Source organism: Melospiza melodia, unplaced genomic scaffold, assembly GCF_035770615.1.
Source record: "Melospiza melodia melodia isolate bMelMel2 unplaced genomic scaffold, bMelMel2.pri scaffold_51, whole genome shotgun sequence".
NCBI lineage: Eukaryota > Metazoa > Chordata > Aves > Passeriformes > Passerellidae > Melospiza > Melospiza melodia.
The window spans coordinates 565,096-586,896 of NW_026948797.1; the positions used below are offsets into that span (position 1 = coordinate 565,096).

General features: G+C 47.0%; 1 protein-coding gene across 1 annotated transcript; it reads right to left on the minus strand.

Moving 5' to 3' along the window:
* Positions 1 to 700: 700 nt before the first annotated feature.
* On the minus strand, positions 701 to 1,618 carry LOC134413789 (olfactory receptor 14J1-like). The gene has a single exon (XM_063147821.1). The coding sequence runs from the start codon at positions 1,616 to 1,618 to the stop codon at positions 701 to 703; it is 918 nt and encodes a 305-aa protein (XP_063003891.1).
* Positions 1,619 to 21,801: the final 20,183 nt, after the last annotated feature.

The window sequence follows — 21,801 nt, forward strand, 5'->3', positions numbered from 1 at the left end:
GGCAACCCCTTGCTGGGCCAAAAATCCCCTGCAGCACTACAGGCTGGGGACAGGGTGGCTGAACAGTCACATGGGAAAATTTTGGCTGTTCACAGGGGTTTTCTGTGCTGAGCATTGGCCTGGCTGTGTTCTTGAGAGAGCCTGGGCAAGGAGCCTGGAGCCCCCAGACCCTGGGCTGAGGTGTCAGCACTGCCCCAGCAGTGCCCATGGCCTGTCCCTGCTGCAGCTCTGGCACTGCCACCCCCAGGGCTGTGCCCGGCCCCGAGAGCACTCAGGCCCTACAGCAACACCAGCGCCACCAGGGCAGCGGGGCAGGGCCACAGCAGCAGCACTGGCAACACCAAGTGCTGCTGCTGCTGGGCACAGCTGCTGGGCCAGCACTGATCTGCCCCCAGCTCTGCACACAGACATTGCTGCTGCAGCTCCAGAGAAGGCAACAAAAGGGTAACTCTGCTGGGAGATCCTTTATCTCTTTTAAATAAAATCAAGAGTTTAGCCCATCATTGACAGAGTCTGTGGCCATAGGGAATGTGGAGAGAAACTTAACAAAAAATGGCACAAACCTGGACATTTCTTTGGGGACAATATTAAGTAAAATGAAGCAAAAGAACAACCAAGATGAAAGCAACAAGAAATATCAAAAATTACTTTTATTACAAGTGATTTTCAGAAATTGGCCAGAAATTTAATGTTCCTGAAATCATCCAGTCATCAGTCTCCATACTGCAGCCTTGAGCTCCTGGTTCCTCAGGCTGTAGATGAGGGGGTGCAGAGCTGGAGTCACCACGGAGTACAGAACTGATACTGACAGATCCATGGATGGGGAGGACAGGGAAGGGGGCTTTAAGTGAGCAAATATGCCAGTGCTGATAAACAAGGACACCACAGCCAGGTGAGGGAGGCAGGTGGAAAAGGCTTTGTGCCGTCCCTGCTCAGAGGGGATCCTCAGCACAGCCCTGAAGATCTGCACATAGGAGAAAACAATGAACACAAAGCAACCAAATGATAAACAAAGGCTAACCACAATGAGCCCAAGTTCCCTGAGGTTGGAGTGGGAGCAGGAGAGTTTGAGGATCTGTGGGACTTCACAGAAGAACTGGCCCAGAACATTGCCATGGCACAGGGGCAGGGAAAATGTATTGGCTGTGTGCAGCAGAGCATTGAGAAACGCACTGGCCCAGGCAGCTGCTGCCATGTGGGCACAAGCTCTGCTGCCCAGGAGGGTCCCATAGTGCAGGGGTTTGCAGATGGACACATAGCGGTCGTAGCACATGATGGTCAGGAGAGAAAGCTCTGCTGAGATGAAGATCACAAAGAAAAAGAGCTGTGCAGCACATCCAGTGTAGGAGATGTCCCTGGTGTCCCAGAGGGAATTGTGCATGGCTTTGGGGACAGTGGTGCAGATTGAGCCCAGGTCACTGAGGGCCAGGTTGAGCAGGAAGAAGAACATGGGCGTGCGCAGGTGGTGGCTGCAGGCTACGGCGCTGATGATGAGGCCATTGCCCAGGAGGGCAGCCAGGGAGATGCCCAGTAAGAGGCAGAAGTGCAGGAGCTGCAGCTGCCGCGTGTCTGCCAATGCCAGCAGGAGGAAGTGCCTGATGGAGCTGCTGTTGGACATTTGCTGAGGCTGGATTGGGGATCTGTTCATGGAGACATGGGTAGTGAAGCTTCAAAAGGGATACCTGTAACCAAAATCAAAGCCATTTCCCAGATACCATCCTCTATAACATACATGGACATGCTTTTTTGTTTAAGCGTTCTGAAGTTTTCTTTTTAATCTCCCCCCATGTCTCTCCTGGTATTGTTCAAAAGCAGAGATTCTCAGCAATTCTGCTGCCCTCTGGTAGAACAGAGTGAGTTCCCTGAGGCCAGATGATGAGTGGAGAGTGAGGGGAGATAGTGTGTTGTTTGTACCTATTCAGAGTTTCTTTGGGCTTTGACCTTTCTCAGGTCGAGGGTGATCACCTCTCTGTGCTTCGCCTAAAATGTCACCAGGCACAGCTGAGAGCAGATGGATCCACCACAGCCCAGCTCCACATTTGTAGCCAAGGACTCTCTCTGCTCATTTCACCAACCCAGCAGCATTTTCACTGTAACAACACTTCTGCCTTTCCACATCAATCTTATAACTCAGAGATGCTCTAGGACAGGTTTGCACCCTGGATTGGAACTCCCAGGTTGGACTGAAATCTCAGGGAGATTCCAGGTGTCCTTATGATGGCATTGGATGAAGGGAGATGCAGCTCCTTCCCTGGCTGCACTGACAGCATTGCCCAGAGCCGGGCACTGGGGACAGCATCACCCTGAGCCACCTGTGCCCCCTGCCAGAGCCCCCAGTGCCCGGCAGCAGCTCCCAGCCCTGTGCTCTGCAGAGGGAACTGGGCCCAGGGCTGCAGAGCTGCCCCCTGGCTCTGCTGCAGCTCTGCCTGCACAGGAGGGGCTGCACGCCTTGGAGCCCCGGCCCTGAGGGCAGAGGCTTGGCTGGGGGGCCAGGAGGGAGGGGGCTTGTTCGAAGGGAGGGGCTGCACTGGAGGGGATCCTGTGGACTTTTCTTATCTCTCCCTGCGACAACATTTCTGTGTTTTATTTGCTCTTATTGCCTGATATTCTCTCTGCTTCCTGGAGATTTTCTCTCCTGCAGATGTTTCCCTGTGCCTGATCTCTCCCTGCCAGCACTCACAGACCCCAAAACTCTGTGCCCTCTCCTTGGCCTGACAGAACCCTGCCTGTTTTCAGGGCTCTGGCTGGGGGCAGGTTCTGTTTGCAGCTTGGAGAAAGGTCAGCTCAGACTGAGCCTGATGGTCAAGAACAAAGGTGATGCTGTTGCAGTCTATGGGCAGTGGCTAAAACCAAATTAGGGATCTCCTATGAACCTATTGATCACTAAAAAGAACAGTTTGGATGTCTCAGGCATTGGCAAAATATTAACTAATAATTCATACTACCTTTAATATTTAACCCTCCCTTCCTGACATTCACCAATAGTAGGAAATTGAAAAAAAAGTCTTAGGAAATATCCTATTTTCTATCAAAATCCTTGACTTGTAAATATTCTGTGACTGAGCAGAACCCCACAGCATGTCAGAGCTTCAAGAACATTTCACCTCCCCTACACCAGAAATACTCAGAATGTACTCACAGAGTCTGTAGGCAGTGGGATGTTCCAGCTTCAGGAGGTGCCTCCAGGAACTGCAGCTGCATTGTCCTGCAGCCAGAGGTTCCTGTGCCAAGGGCTGGCAGTGATTCTGCCCCAGGCACTTCTCAGCACCTTCCCAGCCCTGACTGATTGAAGCTCTCTGTGCCTCTCTGCTGTGTCCGGGGTGGCTGCAGGCAGTGCCCCAGCCCTGCTGGGCTGGCAGAAGAAAAGCTGCTCATCAAGAGAAATGTGCTTTTGAAGCTCTTCTTGGTTACCAGGAGCTGCCTCTATGCCAGGAGCCCAGCCCAGCTCAGAAGCAGAGACACAGCACAAGGACTTTAATGAGCCTCTGGGGCTTTGTGCTCAGGCCCTGAACATCAGTCCCTGTGAAGGAGCTGAAGAAACCTCTCCAGAACTCCAAGTCAGAATCCAACTCCAAAGTTTCTTGGACTTTTAATGGATCCCACTGAGGTTCACAACTGAGCAAGTGTCCCCAGGCCCCAGGCAGACCAGAGAACTGCAGGCAGTGATGACAGGTGAGGACAAAGAGTAGCCAAGTCTTGGTGCCCTGGGGCACAGCAGCAGGGTCTGTGCCACCAAGGGCTGGGAGGAGACACCTTTTCCTGAGGCACTGGGGCCTCCTTGCACTGCCCCAACCAGACTGAGCACTTTCAGCCCATTTGTCCTGCCCTCTGCATCCCCCGCTAGCCCACATCCCAGTGGCCTCAAGGATCTGCTGGAAGGAGTCCCTGGGGAGCCTTGCTCAGGAATGGCTCTGGGGGCTCCTGAATGCTCCCTGCAGGGACTGCAGGTTTTTCAAAGGAATTTGGGTTTGGCTTTTGCCTTGGAGTCTCCGAGAGATTTGTGCGATCATGGCCTCCAATTATCTGCTGTAATTAGTCCCTGGAGAGTCATTCTCAGTAACAGCACTCAGTGGGGCTCATTATGACTTCAGGGTACTTCAGTTATTTTAGAGTACTTAGAGTTTCCCTTTTGATAAAGACTCTGTGAGAGGTTGGTGAAATCACAGCCCCTATTTTCTGCTTTAATGAGTCCTTGGAGAGCTTTGTAGTGACACTCAGTGGGGCTCATTAATGCTTTGAGATACTCAAGGTTTTAAGGTACTTTTTGGATTTAAGAATGCTTTTAGGTACTTTTAAGGATTTTCCTTCCCACACTGAATCTCAGAGGTTTTTGTGCCATCATGGCCTCCAATTCTCTCGTCCAAGGTGTCCATGAGGACCCTTGTTGGGTATCTTTCCCCTTTCTGTTTTACAACAAAGATGAAACTGAAAGAAATTTTTAAGACTTTCTAAAAGCATACAAACAAACATGAGACAATTAACAATACAACAACCACTATGAGAATTAGTAGTCCTGTTTTAGCTAGATATCATCCAACCCTTTATTCCTTTGCATTGGAAGAGTTTATTGAACCAGTCTTTGTTTTCCACTTGAAGATTCTTGAACCCTTCCTTCAATACTTGAATACTCTTTTGGATTGACTCACTGTGGCTGGAGAGGTTCATGTAACACATCCCTCAGAGTCTACACAGCCATGTCCATGTGCCCCGAGTAAAAAATCCATCGCTATTCTGCAAGGTGGCATGTCTGATGGTCTCTATGTCTGAGAGCAGGCCACCCAATGTGTGGGAGGTAGCATTGGTTTGCTTACTTAACAGGCACCCAGGATGGTCAAATTGTCCTAAAGTTTTAGCTGCACGCACCCAAGGTAATCCAAAGTGAGGGTGCTACCATCCGATAAATGGATTAAAGCTTTCCAAGCCATATCATTATCATCCAATACTTCTGTGGGAATACCTGCTGCTTGATCATCTGGTCGGTTTTGTTGTCCTTCTCCAGCTAGATGGTTGGTTGTCAGTCCTGCCCTTGCCTTATTATTAGCATAGTCTGCTATTAATTGATTTAGTAAACACTTCCATCTGCCTTCCCACAGTGTGTATTCTGTAGGTGACAGCAACATGGTCACAATACATTTTAAATCATAGTGGGTTAAGACACGTGCTGTAAACATGGCCCTCATTAGGCCATTAAAACAAGGTAAGTCCCTCCTATGGTCTTTATCTGCCCTACACAGATCCTTGATTTCCCCGTAAACCAATGGCTGATACCTGGGATTCTGCCCCCTTCGTGCATAACATACAGGAGCAATTAGGAGTTTTGAGACTATTTGCCAGTCCCCTTCCTTAACTGCTTCTTTCCAGATCCTTTCCTAGGGGCCTTCTGGGGTTCAGGGGTGAGGTGGCTCTGGGGAATCCAAACTTTCTTCTGGGGAGGAAGAATACCTTGGAGCAAAAACATTTGGATTAGAAATAGTGTGACAGTTGGGCTTAGTATTTGTGACCATGGGGTTATATTGTTGCCGGCGGGTGAGGTAAGGGGCACTGCCATTTTGTCAGGTTTTGGGGAGGAAGGGCCTTGATCTAGGATGGCAGACATCTGGGATGGTGTCCTGGAGGCATGGTCCAAGGTGGAGGTGGAATGATTGACAGTGGGGGTGGGACCCACAATTGTGGGGATGGAGTCTGGAGGTTCCTTCATGGCAGGAGAGAAGGTTGTGGTAGCAGGAAGTGGAGGAGCCAAGATGGAGGGAGGATGGTCAGGCTCCCAAGCCTCATTCAGACTCCTTCCATCTTGAATCTCCAGGGCATAATGCTCCAAGACCGCACGGGCATTGCAATCTTGGACCATCGTGGAAGGTCTGAGAAAGGCACGTTTGAGGAGAGGTCCTGAGTTTGGTGTGACCAATGGATTGAGTTTTCAGCAAACTACTTGCTGGTCAAGGGTGGTGTGGAAGATGGGGAGCATGTGGTATACAATGGGGTCCATTTTGATCGAAAATTTTACAGTTTAACTCCCATTGAGTCCCAAAATTCAGTGGTATGGATTTCATCAGCAGAGGCATCTGGAAAATTTTTAATGATCCACCTCACAATTGATTGTAATTTGTTCTTTGAAAATTTTTATGTCATGATCAGTGAGAATTAAAGCATCCCTATATGCTCCTTTCTACTTGGAACATCTGGCTGCCCATTTTTCTCTTTCTCTGCCTTATGGGGAAGAGCCACCGGAACACGTCAAATCAATTATGGGATGTGGGTGCATATTGTAAAAACACAGTGGCAAAATGGGCAAAAAATGTCTTCCATTTCCCTAAACCCACCTGCAATCCTATGCAGGTGAAACTGTCGTTGTCCCTGCTGATCTTGAGCAAGGTCCCTCGAAGCAACGATGAATCCGCTGGGCCCAGCACAATCCAAAATACCAGGGAGCACTCGCCTATCCATCAGCTAACCCCAGCTGACGTGACTGACACAGGGAGCCCTGAATGTCATGGTCCCTGTTCGGGTGCCAAATGTCACAATGAAGGTGCTTGCAACAAACCTCTCTGGTTCTCTGACTTCAGGGCGAGGGTGGTGAAAATGAAAAGGAACAGGATTGATGGAGTTTTTTAAAAGGAACTTTAATACCAGGGTGAAAAACAATAAACATGGAGAAGTCGAGGACAGTATGAGGGGCAGGATCCAAAGACCTGAGACAAAGGGGAAGCAACAGCAAAGATACTTGTGGGTAGAACACTCTAGAACAATAACCATATAGGGGAAACCAGTAACCAGTAGGGGAGGAGAACTTGGACAAGTTAGCACATCAACACTAAAGGCTTATGGGGGAACTCTCAAACTCACCCTAAGTTAAAAGAATGATTTTCCAGGACTTGAAACTAATGCCCAATTCCTTTGGGGTAAAACCTGGCTGACTCTGAGTTAAAGCTGGGCTAACTCCTACACTGCTGCTTTGCACTGGTCCCTTGGGACCATGTGTCCCAACAGAGCCACAATGTTGTCCTTGGTTCCACGAAGCTCTACAGTGTCACAATGGTCCCTTGGTCCATGGTGCTCTGTAGTGTCACAATGGCCCCTTCATTTCACAAGGCTCCCAAATGTCCTATTGGTGTCCATAGGAATTAAACCACGGAGCCCCCATGTTTCAGGAGCTGATGAATGGCAGCTACCAGAGGTCAAGGAAAGTCTGCCCTGTCTGTCCTGGCAGGTTTGCTTGGAGCAATCCTTGGATATTCAAAATTTTGAAAGTGGAGTCCTAATTTAAGACATTTGTGCCTGGAGAATGATGATGTTTTCTATATAAAGCAAATCACAGAGTCCTTTCCAGTGTTGGATAAACAGGTGAGTTCTGGCAATCAGGAGTTAAAGACCAGCCAGACCTGTCTGTCCTGGCAACTTTGGTCTGGCAGCAATCCTTGGATATACAGAAATTTGGAGATGGATTCCAAATTTTGGCCAAGGATACCTGGAAAAGATGGACAGTTCTTTTCTATACAAAGGAAAGCCCAGAGCCCCAGTGTTTCAGGGGCAGATAGGAGTGGCCTTCCACATTCCAAGGTCAGCCAGACCTGTCAGGTGACCCCTGGGAGACCAAGGCGGCCACACCTATTTCACATTTCCTTGCTTCCATGAGGCCTTGCAGTGTCACAGTGGCTTCTTGCTTCCATGAGGCCTTGCAGTTCCACAGTGGTTCTCTTGCTTCCATGATGTCCTCAGGTGTCATAATGGCCTCTTGATAACACAAGTCCTTAAGGATCTTAATGGTCTCCAGGGTTCCACAAGGCCCCACAGTGTCATAATGGTCTTTGAGTTCCATGAAGTCCCGCTGTGTCATCATGGTCCCTTGGTTCCATTGGGGCCAGTAGTGCAACAATTCCCTTGGTTCCACAAGTTCCCATAGTGTTACAATGGCCCCTTCCTTCCACGAGGCCCTGCAGGGCCACAATGGCCCTTTGGTTTCATGGGGCCCCCACAGTGTCACAATGGTCTCCATGGGGCCTTGCACTTCCACAATGCTCTCCATGGATCCACGGTGCCCTGCAGGATAACAACAGTCCTTTGGCTCAACAAGGCCCTGAAATGCAGCAATGACCTCTTGGTTTCACAAAGTCCCGCTGCTTCACACTGACCCCTTGGGACCGTGCGGCCCAACTGGGCCACATGTTCTTGGTTCCAAGAGAACAGAAAGATGTTCTTGGTTCCACGATTCCCCACAGTGTCACAGTAGCCCCTTGGATGTTGGAGAATTTTGCTCAGATATGGCTTATAGAGTTTTTTTCAGACACGCCATAATCATATACAGCTGATTGAAAAGTAAAAAGCAGCTATAAGCAGCAAATTCTCAATAACGTTTCTGTAAACAGCAGAGTTCTCAGGCTGGTTTTTTAATAACAAGTAAATACCTTGTCCTTGAATAGTATGGGAAAGCAAAGTGACAAACATGGAGGCCTTGAGAACAGTAATAACAGGATGAGAAAAACAAGTCTTGATCTCAATAACAAACCACCGGTATTGAAAACAAAAGGAGGGGTTGGTGTGTAATCTATAGCAAATGATGAGCTCGGGTTTTGCAATATGTATGAACTTAATTAACACGGTTATAAAATGTGCATGTTGGATCAATAAAGCGGAGTTCAATGCTGATCAAAGGATGGGTCGTCTCCCTTCGCTTCCACAAATGGTGACACTCGATCGTGATACGGCAACGCACCACGGAGGAGGGAAGACACAGGTCAGGTCCTGAGCAGCCGGGACGGCAGTAAACGTGAAGAAAGTAAAAGGGATAAAAAAGAAGCTGAGACATGTCGTGCCTCAGGTGTCGTACAGGCGAGCCTGACTGATACAAGCTGCACGGACCTTGAAGAGGCTGCAATCAGCGCTGATGATTTTAGGTATGGAAAGGCAAGCAGCATATGACATTTACTGTCTTTTTACAAAAAAGGCAGGTTAAGGGGATAGATTTGCAAAAGGATTTACCAGGACTTTTGGCTTATGGCTGCGATAGGGGAGTTTTTATTAACCCCCATACGGTTCACGAGTTACTGGAGTGGCATAAATTTGGTGATTTATTATGGGAGGCTACTTTAGAGGGTGATAAAACTGCCAAGAAGTTAGGTAAATTATGGCGGGTCGTTCGCAATGAATTACTGCAGTTTCAGGCCAAGAAAGAGGCTGCCCAGCAGGCTAACGCCGCTCATGGGTGTAATAAAGGACACGATCCGGACAGGGGATTACCATTAGCCCCTGCAATGAGGACTGTCTTATTACCTGCTTCGCTGCCCTCTTCAGCAAGCCAGGCTACACAGAGTGCTTCTGAGGCTTCCACACCCCCTGAACAACACAAACTATGGCCAAGACCACCCGATAATCTCCCGAAAATCAATTAGCTGATCCCTGGGATGGAAAACGACCTAGCGGGGGCTATTGCAAGGGAATGGAGGTTGGCCTGGGCTGTGCTTGCCAGAGATGCTATGAGAAAGGGGGATGGGGAGCTTATCAGTGCTGCTACCCAGCTGGCTTGTCCTGTTGTATTCACTGCGCAGGAGGGAGGGGGCATGCAGGCTACTATTACAGCTCTTGATTGCAAATTGCTGTCTCAACTGAGGTCTACTGTTAGCCAGTTTGGAGTGAAAAGTGAGCCAGCCAAACAGATGTTAGATTATATTTTTGATGCCAGTCTTCTCCTTCTGGAGAATGATTGCCATGAGATAGCTAAATTGATCTTTACTCAGCCTCAGCAATTGTTATTTAATGCTCATTGGCAAGGGCTTGTAAATGAATGCATAGCACAATTAGGGCTACGCTTACAAGAACAAGCAGGGACCTCTCAGAATCAGGTGTTAGCTGCTCTTGCACCTCTTCAAGCGTCAGCTGCACTGGCACCAGCAAACAGAGGAGGCCGCATGAAATGTTACCGATGTGGAGGCATGGGTCACAGGCACCGGGAATGCCAGGCTGCAGGACTCTGGTGCCGGAGATGCCGTTCGGACACTCATAATACGAGCGCTTGCAGACGGAAATCGGGAAACTTCCCCAGGAGCGCGAACTGCAGTGACACCGCACCAACAGAAGTCGTCGCTGCAGCATCAGCACCCTCTCCTGTCTCCAACCTGACACCACAGGGAGCTTCGGCTTGGAAAGAGCAGCCGCCGTAGGAGCTATGCTGATAACCCCGTGGCCCGCAAAAAGCTTCAGTTTTAGACCTAACAGCCGTAATAAATGTGACTCTTGTCAACAAAAGAAAAGATCCCTACTGCAATTAAGAAACCCGTGATAATAAACAAGCGACACCAAGGAGCATTACTATCAAGATGTTCCTCACCTAAGGTAAAAAGACTTTTTGTTCTTCCTGGCAGACACTGTGAAAGAGAAATCAGTGTAGTGACTGCGTGGGTCAAATTTTGGCCCATTTGGCTTAGCATCCATCCTTTCTTAAAGTCACCTGTATTAACATAGATTTTAAACATCAGAAGCCCAGATAACTCAGTCGGTGGAACATCAAACTCTGAAATTATATTTTGAAAAATTTAAAAATGCTAAAGATACGTTAAAGCGATTGTATAAGTAAGATGTAATGAGTGTGCTTTTTCGTTTTTCCACAGGTATACCTTGAACAAACTCCTTATGTTTAAGTTCATTCAAGTAAAGTTGTTTCATCTTAGTATTTTAGAATCAGGCCTGTAAGTAAGTTATAGTAAATGCTATATTCTATTTCTATAGTAAGTTTTATCCTTTGCTAAGTAGTTTAGGTTAAATTGTCTATTAGCTGCCATTAAATGTTAAATACTGTTAAGGTTAAGTTTTGTTAAGTTTATCTTCTGTTAGGTTTAAGTGCTGTTCAGTTTAATTTCTGTTAAGTTTAAATGTTATTAAGTTTAAGTGAAGTTAGATTCTGTAAATTCTGTAAAAAAAAAAGTTTAAATTATATTAGGTTTAAATTATGTAGAATTTAAAGTCAGTTAAGTTCTGTTAAAGTTAAGTTCTGTTAAATTTAAGTGATTTTACATGTAATTTCTGTTGATTTGAAAATCTGTTAAGTTTAAGGTTAAGTTTTGTTAAAGTTAAGGTCTGTTAAACTTAAGTTCTGCTAAGTTAAGTTCTGTTGAGTTTAATTTCTTTTAAGTTTAAGTGATGTTAAGTTCTGTTAAGTTTAAATATTTTAAGTGCTTTAAGTGCTGTTAAGTTTGAGTGATGTTAGATAGATTTATGCTAGATTTTTTTTATGATCTGCATTTGTTGGGATTATTTGTTTTGCTTGGTGTCATTGGTGTGGACTATATGTTATGGTGCATACTCCTTTCCCACCACTCCAAATTAACAAAGGACTGAGAATTGCTCAGCTGGTGCCATTTGAGCCAAATGACTAAGGGATTACAGACTGTAAAAGGACAAGAGAGGGGGGAAAAGGTTTTGAATCCACTGGAGGACTTACCTTACTGACTTTGAACCTTTCTGAGAGACCCAAGAAAAGGGTGGAAGTGGAATTTCAAGGACAGAAAGGATCATTTTCAGGCTTGTTGGACACTGGGGTAGATTCCAGCATTATTAGCCCTAGCTGTTCGCCTCCTCTCCGGGTTCGCATTAATGAAAACAGCCAACAGCCTTCTTTTCTTAGTCCAATTACCACCTACCTTGCAATGCCTGATAAGGCAGGCCATTATGGCTTAGTTGGGGGTGGTTTTAACCCTTTGGGGTAAAAGCCATTGCTCGGACGGTGGCTGGGGAACCTTATAGAGATACTAAGTGTGCTTTTAAATGCTTTTACTTATTTTACCTTGTATTTTTAATTGTATTCAAGATATAGTCAGTAGAATGATAGAAAAAACCCGGCAGACAAACCTCCTTGTGCAAAAAGGAAAAACGGGGAATTTGTTGGAGAATTTTGCTCAGACATGGCTTGAAGGAAAAAAAGGCCATGAAAATATACAGCAGATGGAAAAGTAAAAGGCAGCTGTAAGCAGCAAATTCTCAAGCCTGTTCCTGTAAACAACAAAATTCTCAATAACGTTTCTGTAAACAGCAGAGTTCTCAGGCTTATTTTTTAATAACAAGTAAATACCTTGTCCTTGGATAATATGGGAAAGCAGAGTGACAAACATGGAGGCCTTGAGAACAGTAACAACAGGATGAGAAAAACAAGTCTTGGTCTCAATAACAAACCACAGGTATTGAAAACAAAAGGAGGGGGTGGTGTGTAATCGGTAGCAAATGATGAGCTCGGGTTTTGCAATATGTATGAACTTAATTAACACAGTTATAAAATGTGCATGTGGGATCAATAAATTGGAGTTCGATGCTGATCAAAGAATGGGTCGTCTCCCTTCGCTTCTACAGATATGTCTACGAATGCTCTCCCAGCCATGAATTGCCATCTGTGTGCTGTCCATATGTTACTGCCTTGACTGTTGAGTGTCTGAGGTGCCTCTTGAGGCTGCTATGGACCTCCTTCACCAAGGAATGGATTGTGATACAACATCCCTTTCTGCTTCTATTTAGGCACGGACAGAGCCTGGACCACTCTGGCTTGAGCTTGGGCTCTGGCCAAGCAAGATTGCTGATGAGAGCAGCTCATGGTCCTCAGCTCTTCCCTCCTGCTGGGACAGATGGACATGGCCATGGGGACAGAATGGACCTGCCAGGTCATTAAGAAGGATGTGAATTTTTCTCTGCCCTATCACCACCAGTTCTGGCTGGGCTGCATCCTGCAGTGGGCAAAGAGAAATCCATTGTGCCCACTCTGCAGAAGAATGATAGAAGCTGTCAGGTTTTCTGAGTGGGATGAACAGGACTACATACAATGTGCCATCAGCTCCCCCAAAAAATTGCTGGAGTCCAGTAGGGAGAGAGCCTGGCCACCTTGCTGTAAACAGCCCCCAAGACCCTGTGATGGCTGCTCCATCTTCCCCACAGGGAACACTGTCCCCAGCTGAGCAGGGGGCTGCAGGACCCGAGCCTGTGGATGGCCTCCTGCCCAAGGTATGGCCTGAATTTTTCAAGTAACAATGTCATCTACTGGACCAAAGGTGGCCCTGGCTGCACCAGAAGCTGGAGGGAATATGCCAGCACCAGAGATGGCTGGTTAAGGAATTCATAGAGAGCATCCTGCACACCCTCTGTGCCTATGGTCAAGTTGCCAAAATCTTGGTGCCAGTACTGCAGCTTCTCCTCTGTAGCAGTCTGAATTGCTGCTAGCATAGTCCAGGGTAAAGAAGCAAAAAGGACCTTTGCATAATCTCCACAGATGTTTTATTCAGCTGTGCAGGGAGATGTTCAGGTCCCAGCAGCCACACACAGAGGGTCTCACTTTGTCTCCACAGGGGCCTGGGGGCTGACCCTGAACTCGGGGCAGTACAAAGGTAAGAGGGCCAATCAGGTAATAGGGAAGGTGTGGCTCAGGAGCACAGGAACGGACATAGTAGCAGGGGAAGGAGCCAATGGGGTCTAACAGCATTTTGAGGGAAGCTTCTTGTGTCTCCCTAGACTGGGGAATGCCCCCCCCCCCCCCAACCCCCTAGGGTCTCCACAATTCCCTGTGTTTTATATTATTAAGACAGCTTCTCTGAAGGATCAACTGAATCAACACAAAATGACAAAAACAATCAAAAGCACTCATAAGACAATTTTTCAAAATTCAAACAATTCTGAGTTCCCAATGTGCCCACAGATTTCTTGGAGTGGCTTAGATCTGGCAGGAGGGATGCAGGGTTTTCTTAGCACAGTTTATCAGGAAACTGAGTCACACATACTGAACCTCTGGTCCATGGCCTCCTCGCTGCCATCGTGCAGCAAGGAGGCCCAGAGGCTGCTGTGCTCTGGTCCTGTCAGGGATGAACACAGCGGCTCTGTGGCCAGTGCCAGCTCCAGCAGCTCACAAGAGGAGACTCCTTCCAGAAGCTCTGCTGGCTCCAGCGTGGCAGACCAACAGAGCCCACTGGAAGCCATCCTCCATTGCAGCCACCCCCAGCTGCGCCCATCATCACTGCAGAGCAGGAGCTGCCCCAGAGGAGCCGCGGCAGGAGCTCATGGCAGTGGTAGGTCCCTGTGCCCAGGGCAGAGCCACAGAACCTCTGCTCCTGCCTGGGACAGGGGCTGCTCACCCTGGTGTCCCACCGAGAGGAGGGATCCTGGGCCCCAAACTCTGCCCAGCCCTGCCAAAGGCCACCCCGCCAGCAGTGCCAGCAAGGTTCCTGCAGCCATTCAGCCAAATCAGAGGAAACAAATGTCTCTTCAGCTGACACAGCCTCTGCACACAGCTTTCTCCCCCTTCTCCTGGTGCCTTTCCCTGACTCCAGCAAGAGCTGCAGGAAATGCTGTGTGAGCCATGATGATGGAAGAGCTACTGATAAAAACACTGGGGTGATGCTTTCAGAGGAGTCATGAATGGAAGACTGACCAACCTTCCAACCAATGGTATGCCAAAAGTTTTCATTCTTTAAATAATTGACTGCAATAAATTAGTAAAAAGAAAGATACGGAAACAAATTAAATCTCCCACAGCTGCTGGCTTTCCTCAGGCTCCATGGTCTATGTATTGCTAGACTTACTTCATTTAGGCAGAATATTAACTGCCCTGACTTGTTGGAGACTGACCACAAGGTCTCATCTGTGGTGGGCAGTCACTAAAATTAGCTCAGCAGAGGCATCGTCAGCTGTCCAAGTGTAGCAGAAATACATATTCTCTGCTTCATGACTGTGTGGCAGCAGCTGCTGGTGTGGATTTGTCAGCGTTGCTTCATGGATTACTCCTGAGAAGGAATTGTGTGCACCGGCACAGTATGATTGCTTCGATCTCCTCTAATTGCTCCAATCGGATGATGGCCAGAACTTTTAGGCAAAAAGCAACATGACAGAATAATTTACAATATTCTTCAAACTACTCCTGTGGTTTTGATTTTCTTACTGATGAGGTTCAGTGTCTGGCCTCAATAAATCAGTCCAGGAAGAACAGGCAAACCTCAGCTTGGAAGTTAGAGTGTAAGTCTTTAATCTGCCGTTTTTGCAGCATGTACAAACAACTTTTCAACATATTTGCAAAAAACTCTCTTAGTTCTTGCTATACCTATCCAGAACCTGACTCTCTCCTGGTTTTATTTTGATTTGAGATCCAAGCATTATTTTTTTCTGGACAGGGAAGTAAGAACCAGCTGCAAATACAGACTACAAGTGTGAATCTATACTGCAGGAACTGAGGTGTAGCTTGGAATTAAAGGCAAGAAGTGATGCCATGGTAAATGTGAATGTTTAGTGCTGGCATAGGAGCCTTCTGCAATGCTCCACCAACCCATGGTTCACATTGCTACAAACTCTCTTTCTGACATTACAAAGAGTGTTGAAGAGCTGACTGTAAGTAAAAAAAAAATAGCCAGAATGTTAATTTTTGTTAATATGGCAAACAATGACTATCTAATAATTCAGAGCTCATAGAAGGCAGTATTCAGATTTCCACTTAGTACGTGCTGGCAGTTTTAATTTGAAATCAACAGGTTTATCCAAATCAAGTCATCCATCGGAATTAATTTGCTCTATGATCTACCTAAAAATGCCTCATTGTCTGATAAGTTTAGTAGAAATTTGCAAAGTCAACAGCCCACAGATTTTCATTTCTTGTTTGGTGGCTATTCTGCAGGACGGCTTTTACTAATCATTTTGGATGTAATTAAAATGCCAGTACCTTTCATCTAGCCATTTTTGTATTAGAACAAAATCATATGACTGCACAGCCTTTTAAAAATATTTTTTAAAAAAATTTCAAATCAACAGTCTGAGTAAGACTCAGGAAAAAAAAAACTCTACCAAACTTCAACTCCATTGGAAGATTCCCTTGTCACCCTGTGAATCAACTCTACATTCAGAAGATTAAAAGTCCCCACTATGGTGGTTTTGGTATGGTTAGGAATTGGGGAAGGGTCTTCTTCCTTCTCAACTCCATGCTGCAGTGCCTTTGGGATGTGGCCTGCTGGCCATTGTTTGTGCAGCCCTGGTTTTTCTGCATGAGGCAGAAAGTGCAATTGCATTTCCAGCCCAGAGCCCGTGAGGAGTGGGGCGTGCAGAGCTGTGCCAGACCCAGGCCAGCAGCTGTGCCGCCAGAGGGTTTTGGTTCCTGCCCAGTGCAGCTGGTGCATCTCTGCCATGAGTCCCTCCCCTTGCCAGGTGCCCATGGACAGCAGGTGCAGGGTTCTGCAAGGGGCATGGAACAGGGTGGGGGTGTCTGCTGGCAACAAAGTGCAGCGGAGAGCAAACAGTCCAGGATGGTCCTGGAGTTTGTGACAGAGAACTCCTGACACAGCTGGGGACTGAGCCAGTGAGGGAAGGCACTGCTGGGCCTGCTGTTTGTGAGGAGAGAAGGGCTGCTGGGTGACAGGAGGGTTGGAGGCAGCCTTGGGCTCAGTGATCCCAAAATGCTTGTGTTTGATTCCCAGAGAAGGAATGAAAGACGTTGGGGAAGTGTTGACCTGCAACAAATTGTGAATTTGTTAATCTTTAACAGGCAGTGCTTAGTCATACCTTCCCTCACACCAGTGGTTAATGTGTGCAAGTGGATGTCTTAGCCTTGAGAATAAAGACAGTGGGCCTACTGAGAAGGTAGCTGCAATGCATTCAAGGAGAAGAAGGCTCTTAACCATGGAAGGATAATTTGAGGAATGGCATGTTCACCACATGACCACCAGAGACCTTCAAGAGACCCCTACTCTAAATGTCAGTAATTTTGGGGAAGGGATTTAAACATGTCAGATACTTTGTGAGAATGTTTAGCCTGTGAGTTTGAGCAAAGTAATGAATAAAAGTAATGAAAGTAATGTCTTAGTTCCATGGATACTAACACGTGGGTGTGCATCTTTCAGCGGAGTGATTCCCCACGCACCCAGCACTGAAATAAAGTAATGCCTCTTTTCTCACACTGAGCTTGCAGTGTGGATTGGCCCTGCTTGGTAACTTTCATTTTGGTCATTCCTATTGAAGCATAAAGAAAGGTTGAAGTGAAATCTTTTCCAGCTGTTTCCCTTTGGTTTACCTGTTTGAGGGTTAAAACTCTGTGCTGCAGGTGTCCTGGGTGTGTGCAGAGCAGTGCAGCCCCAGAAACCCCTTGGCTTGCCCACAGGTTGTCATGCCTTGTTGCCAGGTGTGCCCAGCTGTGGCAGGAGAAGGAGCCCGCAGCGCAGTGGGCACCGTGCCCTGCCCAGCCGGGGCTCTCTGGCACAGAGCAGCAGCAGCACCAGCACCGTTCAACCCGCTCCTGCCTTGGCTCCCCCTGGCACACAGAAGCCTCTGGAAATCAGCACCGCCAGTGGCGTTCCCAGCTGGGAGCAGCTGCTGCTGGCGGGCAGATGCTGCCAGTTCGACTGCTGCCAAAGGGGAAGAGAGGCAGAGATGTACACGCACCGGAGCCCTGGGCATGTCCAATAAAGGTGCAAATATGTGGGGAGATTTGTTAGGAAGCATTTCAGCTGTGATGCCAACAGTGGCTTCTCTCCTGGTTCTGTGTGTTCTGGACGAGTAATGCAATGGTTGGCTCTGACAATTAAGAAGTAGATGTTATGTGAATGTTCAAATGTATAGTGATGGTATTGTAATATATCCTCCCATAGTCCTCTTTCCCATCCCCCTTGTAATAGCCTTGGTAATCAGGGCATTTGTGGAGGCCTGGCTTGTTACCAACAGGCAGGGTGTAACAACACCTGACCTCCAGTCAGGATGCAAGAAAGTAATCTCCACCAATGGACAGCAGAGAAAGAGTTGACTGACAAAACTTTTGTAGGGGCTAAGGGTATAAAAGGCAGAGTGTCCTTTTTGTAAATGACCAGGTGGCTGCTAGTCACAGAGACTCCCATTGCCATAATTTTTCTTATTCAGTCCTTTGTTAAGGTTTGCTAAACCTTTAAATGTAAAAGTGAGAGTAATTTCTCACATGTGCAATGATGTGGGCCATTGTCTTGGTCTGGTTTCCTTTGCTTGGGTCCCATTTGAGTTCTCAGGTGGGGTACAGGCTGTAGGTGCTTGGGGCACCCTTTGGAGTTCCTCTTGGATCCCTGAACAACAGGGTTTGGCCCATGGGGGGAATTTGTGCTGCTTTGTGACAGAGAAGAACTTCCCAGGCTCTTTTGTGTTTGCTGTAGGGAAGGTTGGTTATTGCTTTGCATAAACTCACAGACCAACATGGAGACATGGAGCGTTTGCTTTGTGATGTCAGGGCATGGTTGCCACGTTGTCATAGTGGCATCAGAAGGTTGCCTTGGTGAATGGAAGGCCTGAGTGTCAGAGCAGCCCAAGGCCTGCTGAGAGCAGGAGTCCCCTCCTGGTCCAAGCATTTGTCAGTGGGAAGCTGCCCACTGACAAGAGGCTTGTTCTTTTAGTGTTGGGGCAAACTTGCACAACAATAATAGCATGATTCACAACCTTGCCAAAGCAGCTTTTGCTGCTTATGGCATTTCCTTTTGTATTTATTATATGATGCACTTTGCACATAAGTAGAGGTTTCCCTTCTGCTTAGGTTAGGGTGTATCCTAACCTGGCTTCTGTATGTCTTCTTGCTCTTTCTTAGTGCCTGAGTTTCTGATTTTGAAAGAGAAAGAGCATTGAGATGCCACTGCTTCCATAAAGCTCCTGTCAAGCCGTTCAGCTAAAAAGGGGGTGTCTGTAGCCACAGGGGCAGCATTTGCAGGGGAACCTGCAGGGCTTCCATTCCCTCCACAGGAGAGTCTGTGGCAGCAGAGTCTGTCATTTCCTCAGTTTGCTGGGACAAGCAAGACACCTTTGAAAATGTAGACTGGCAGACCTTCTTCTAATGCCTTTTAAAATCTCTGCAGTTGTTCCCAGAATTCAGGGAAAGCTTCTTTCTTTCTCAATTTTGTCATGAAAGGATTTAACTGTCTGACTTGACCCTTTACCAAGTGCTTAAATAGTGATTCCCTTTGCAAGGAAATGCAAACTCTAAAGCAGTGAGTGTCTGCCACAGCTCAGGGGGATTTTAGGGAAGCATTTCTGGGCAAGCATTTCCAGCAAATTAAAGAGAATTAGTGCATGCAACTGATTAAAAAAAACAAAACAAAAAAAAAAAAAAAAAGAAAAAAATATAAAGACCTGAAAGAGTGGATTTAAAAAGCCGTTTTATGTGCTTTCTAGAACAGGAGCATTGAGTGTTAAAGAACAATTTGCATTTTCTTGGTCATATTTGTATTCATTTACTGGCAAAACAGGTTGAAGTGTAGGCACAAGCAAGAATATTGTCCTGATCCCTTGCTGGCTGTGTGAATGAAATGTGTCTCCTGGAGGGATGTTACAAAATGGGAAATCTTCTCTATTTGGGTTGACCTGTGCTGTTGGATTCAGCAGCCCAAGCAGTTTTCTCACACCATCTGGTTCATTTTCCCTGCTCACCACAGGTCACCTGAAACGTGTATTCAGAGGTGCTGACCCTGAGGTGAGTGAGAAAGGAACATTTCATGTTCCTGGTGTTTAAGAATTGTAGAGGAAGTTGAGAGCTTGGACAGTAGCAACAGAGTGTAGAGAGCCAGCTAGGAAGGCTGAAAGAAAATCCATTTTCATGCCTGCAACAAAAATAAAAAAGGCATAGGTGGATATTTTAAAATTTCCATCTCAGACCTTTGAAGAACTACAAATCAAGTTTTGCAGAGATTACCTTGCTTGCTGACGGCAGATAGGGTGGAATATTTACTTAAGAGCAATTTCCTGTACAGTTGAATTAGACCATTTTGATTTAGTCAGAGTGCCTTACAATTCTATTCTTGTCAAACTTTATGATAACTACTTAGAAGATGTGGCTATAGAACAGGAAGGCCATCTTGCAATGGTGCCTGCTGTATCTGAAGTGACCTTGGTGGCTGGGGAGCTGCGTGGGCCAAAAGTACGCAGGGCTGGCGGCTGTGAGCAGCTGAAGATGAGGCAGCGTGGGGCCAGGGGGCCCAGAAGGCCAAGGGCACGGTGGCTGTGCCAGCAGCAGTGGGGCAGCAGGAGCAGGGCAGGGAGCGTGGCCCTGTGCTGGGCAGCGCTGCGGCCACAGCTGGAGTGCTGTGTGCAGCTGTGGGCCCTGGGAAGCAGAAAGTCATGGAGGGGCTGCAGAGTGGGCACAGAGGGACAGGGGAGCTGGGCAAGGGGTGCAGCACAAGGCCAGGGAGGAGGCGCTGAGGGAGCTTTAGCCTGGACAATGGGGGCTCATGAGGGACCTTCAGGCAGACTGCCATAGATCCCTGCCTTAGATCCATAGAGCCAATGCTCAGCACGAGGGCTGTTTCCCTGCCAAACATCCCTTCACTGCATCCAAGTGCTTTAGACACTTGAGTGGGTAACACTTTGATATTTTGTTTGTTTATTTGTTTGTTTGTTTGCTAGAAGGAGAAGCCTTTTGTAATTTTGCCTTCTCCAGGGAGTTTTTACTCAATCTTTCCTGCCCTTTTCCAGCACTGGCAGAAACACATCACTTTCAGGTTAATGACTCCCTGGTCTTTTGGCTGCCCAGGGAATCAGTGTGTGTTGTGTTTGGGAATTAAGCAGGAAATCAATGCCCTTGCATTCCAGCTGGTGCTCAGAGATTAGAGGAGCTGGAGGGGCTGGGCTGCATTTCTGATTCCAGCCACTTTAGCACCATCAGTGTGGCCGAGTCCAAGAGAAGAACTTGCCCGAGCACAGATGCACAAAGAGTGCAGTTCCCAGTGCAATGCTCTGGGTCTGGTTGCATTCCATAGGGACCCACATGCTCCAGATTCCCCAAGAGTGTGGGTTACTGAAGCAACAGGAGAGCAAGTTCAGGATGGCAGCTGATCGGGGCACTGCTACTGAGTGCTGATGTGTGTAGTGACAGAAAGGACAGGATTGATTCCGGGTGACCCCCACGTGGGGAATAATGTGCTTTGGCTCTATGATTTAGAAGGTTAAACAAATGCTTTCTTTGGCTATGCTATATTACACTTAGTACTATATTAAAACTATACTAAAGAAATACTTTACTAAAAAGCTGCTAAAGAAAAACTCGTGACTCCAGAGAGTCATGACACAGCTTTTATCTAATTAGCTAATCAATCTAAACAACTACCACTAAAATCCAACTAACAAATCACTTTCAGTAAACAATCACTATAACACATTCTACATGTGCTAAACAACAAGAACAGCCAGTAGAGATAATAATTGTTTTCTCTTTTTCTCTAAGTTTCTCACTACCTTCCCTTAAAAAAAAACTAGGAGAGGGAATTATATCTCTCTGTGTTCAAAGCATGTAAATACCACAGTACAGTAAAGAGAGATTGTAAAAGTGATATCTATCTATCTATCTATCTATCTATCTATCTATCTATCTATCTATCTATCTATCTATCTATCTATCTATCTATTTGAATCTTCCTGGCTCTTCTCCAAAGCAGTGGAAGATGCAAAGCTCACCTAAAGGCATCCCTTCAGGAGAGGAGTAGAGACAAGTTCCATTGACTGATCCTGAGCAGGAAGAGATGTTTCCCCCTCCAGAGATGGTTGTTTCTTCCCCTCCTGTTTTCCTCCTCCAGCCTCTTGTGCCCTGAAGCCTTCTTTTTATCCTTTAAATTTTTGCATGTCCTAAGGGAGTGGAACTATCCCATGCTGTAGCTGGGGTCTGGTGACTCTGGTCATACATGCATTACATGACACATGGTTTCCTTCACTGGCATCCCCAGGGCTGTGTAAGTGCATTCGTTAATGGGGCCTTAGGAGAAACTCTGTTACTGCTGGTCAGAATTCTCAGTTGACAAAAGAGGGAGAAGAAACACCTTGGTCCTCCTCCATATACTGAGGTGGCCATAGAGGTTCTCTGACTTC

Excerpts from the sequence above, each read along its gene's own strand:
- LOC134413789 (XM_063147821.1), bottom strand. The coding sequence starts at position 1,618 with ATGTCCAACAGCAGCTCCATCAGGCACTTCCTCCTGCTGGCATTGGCA.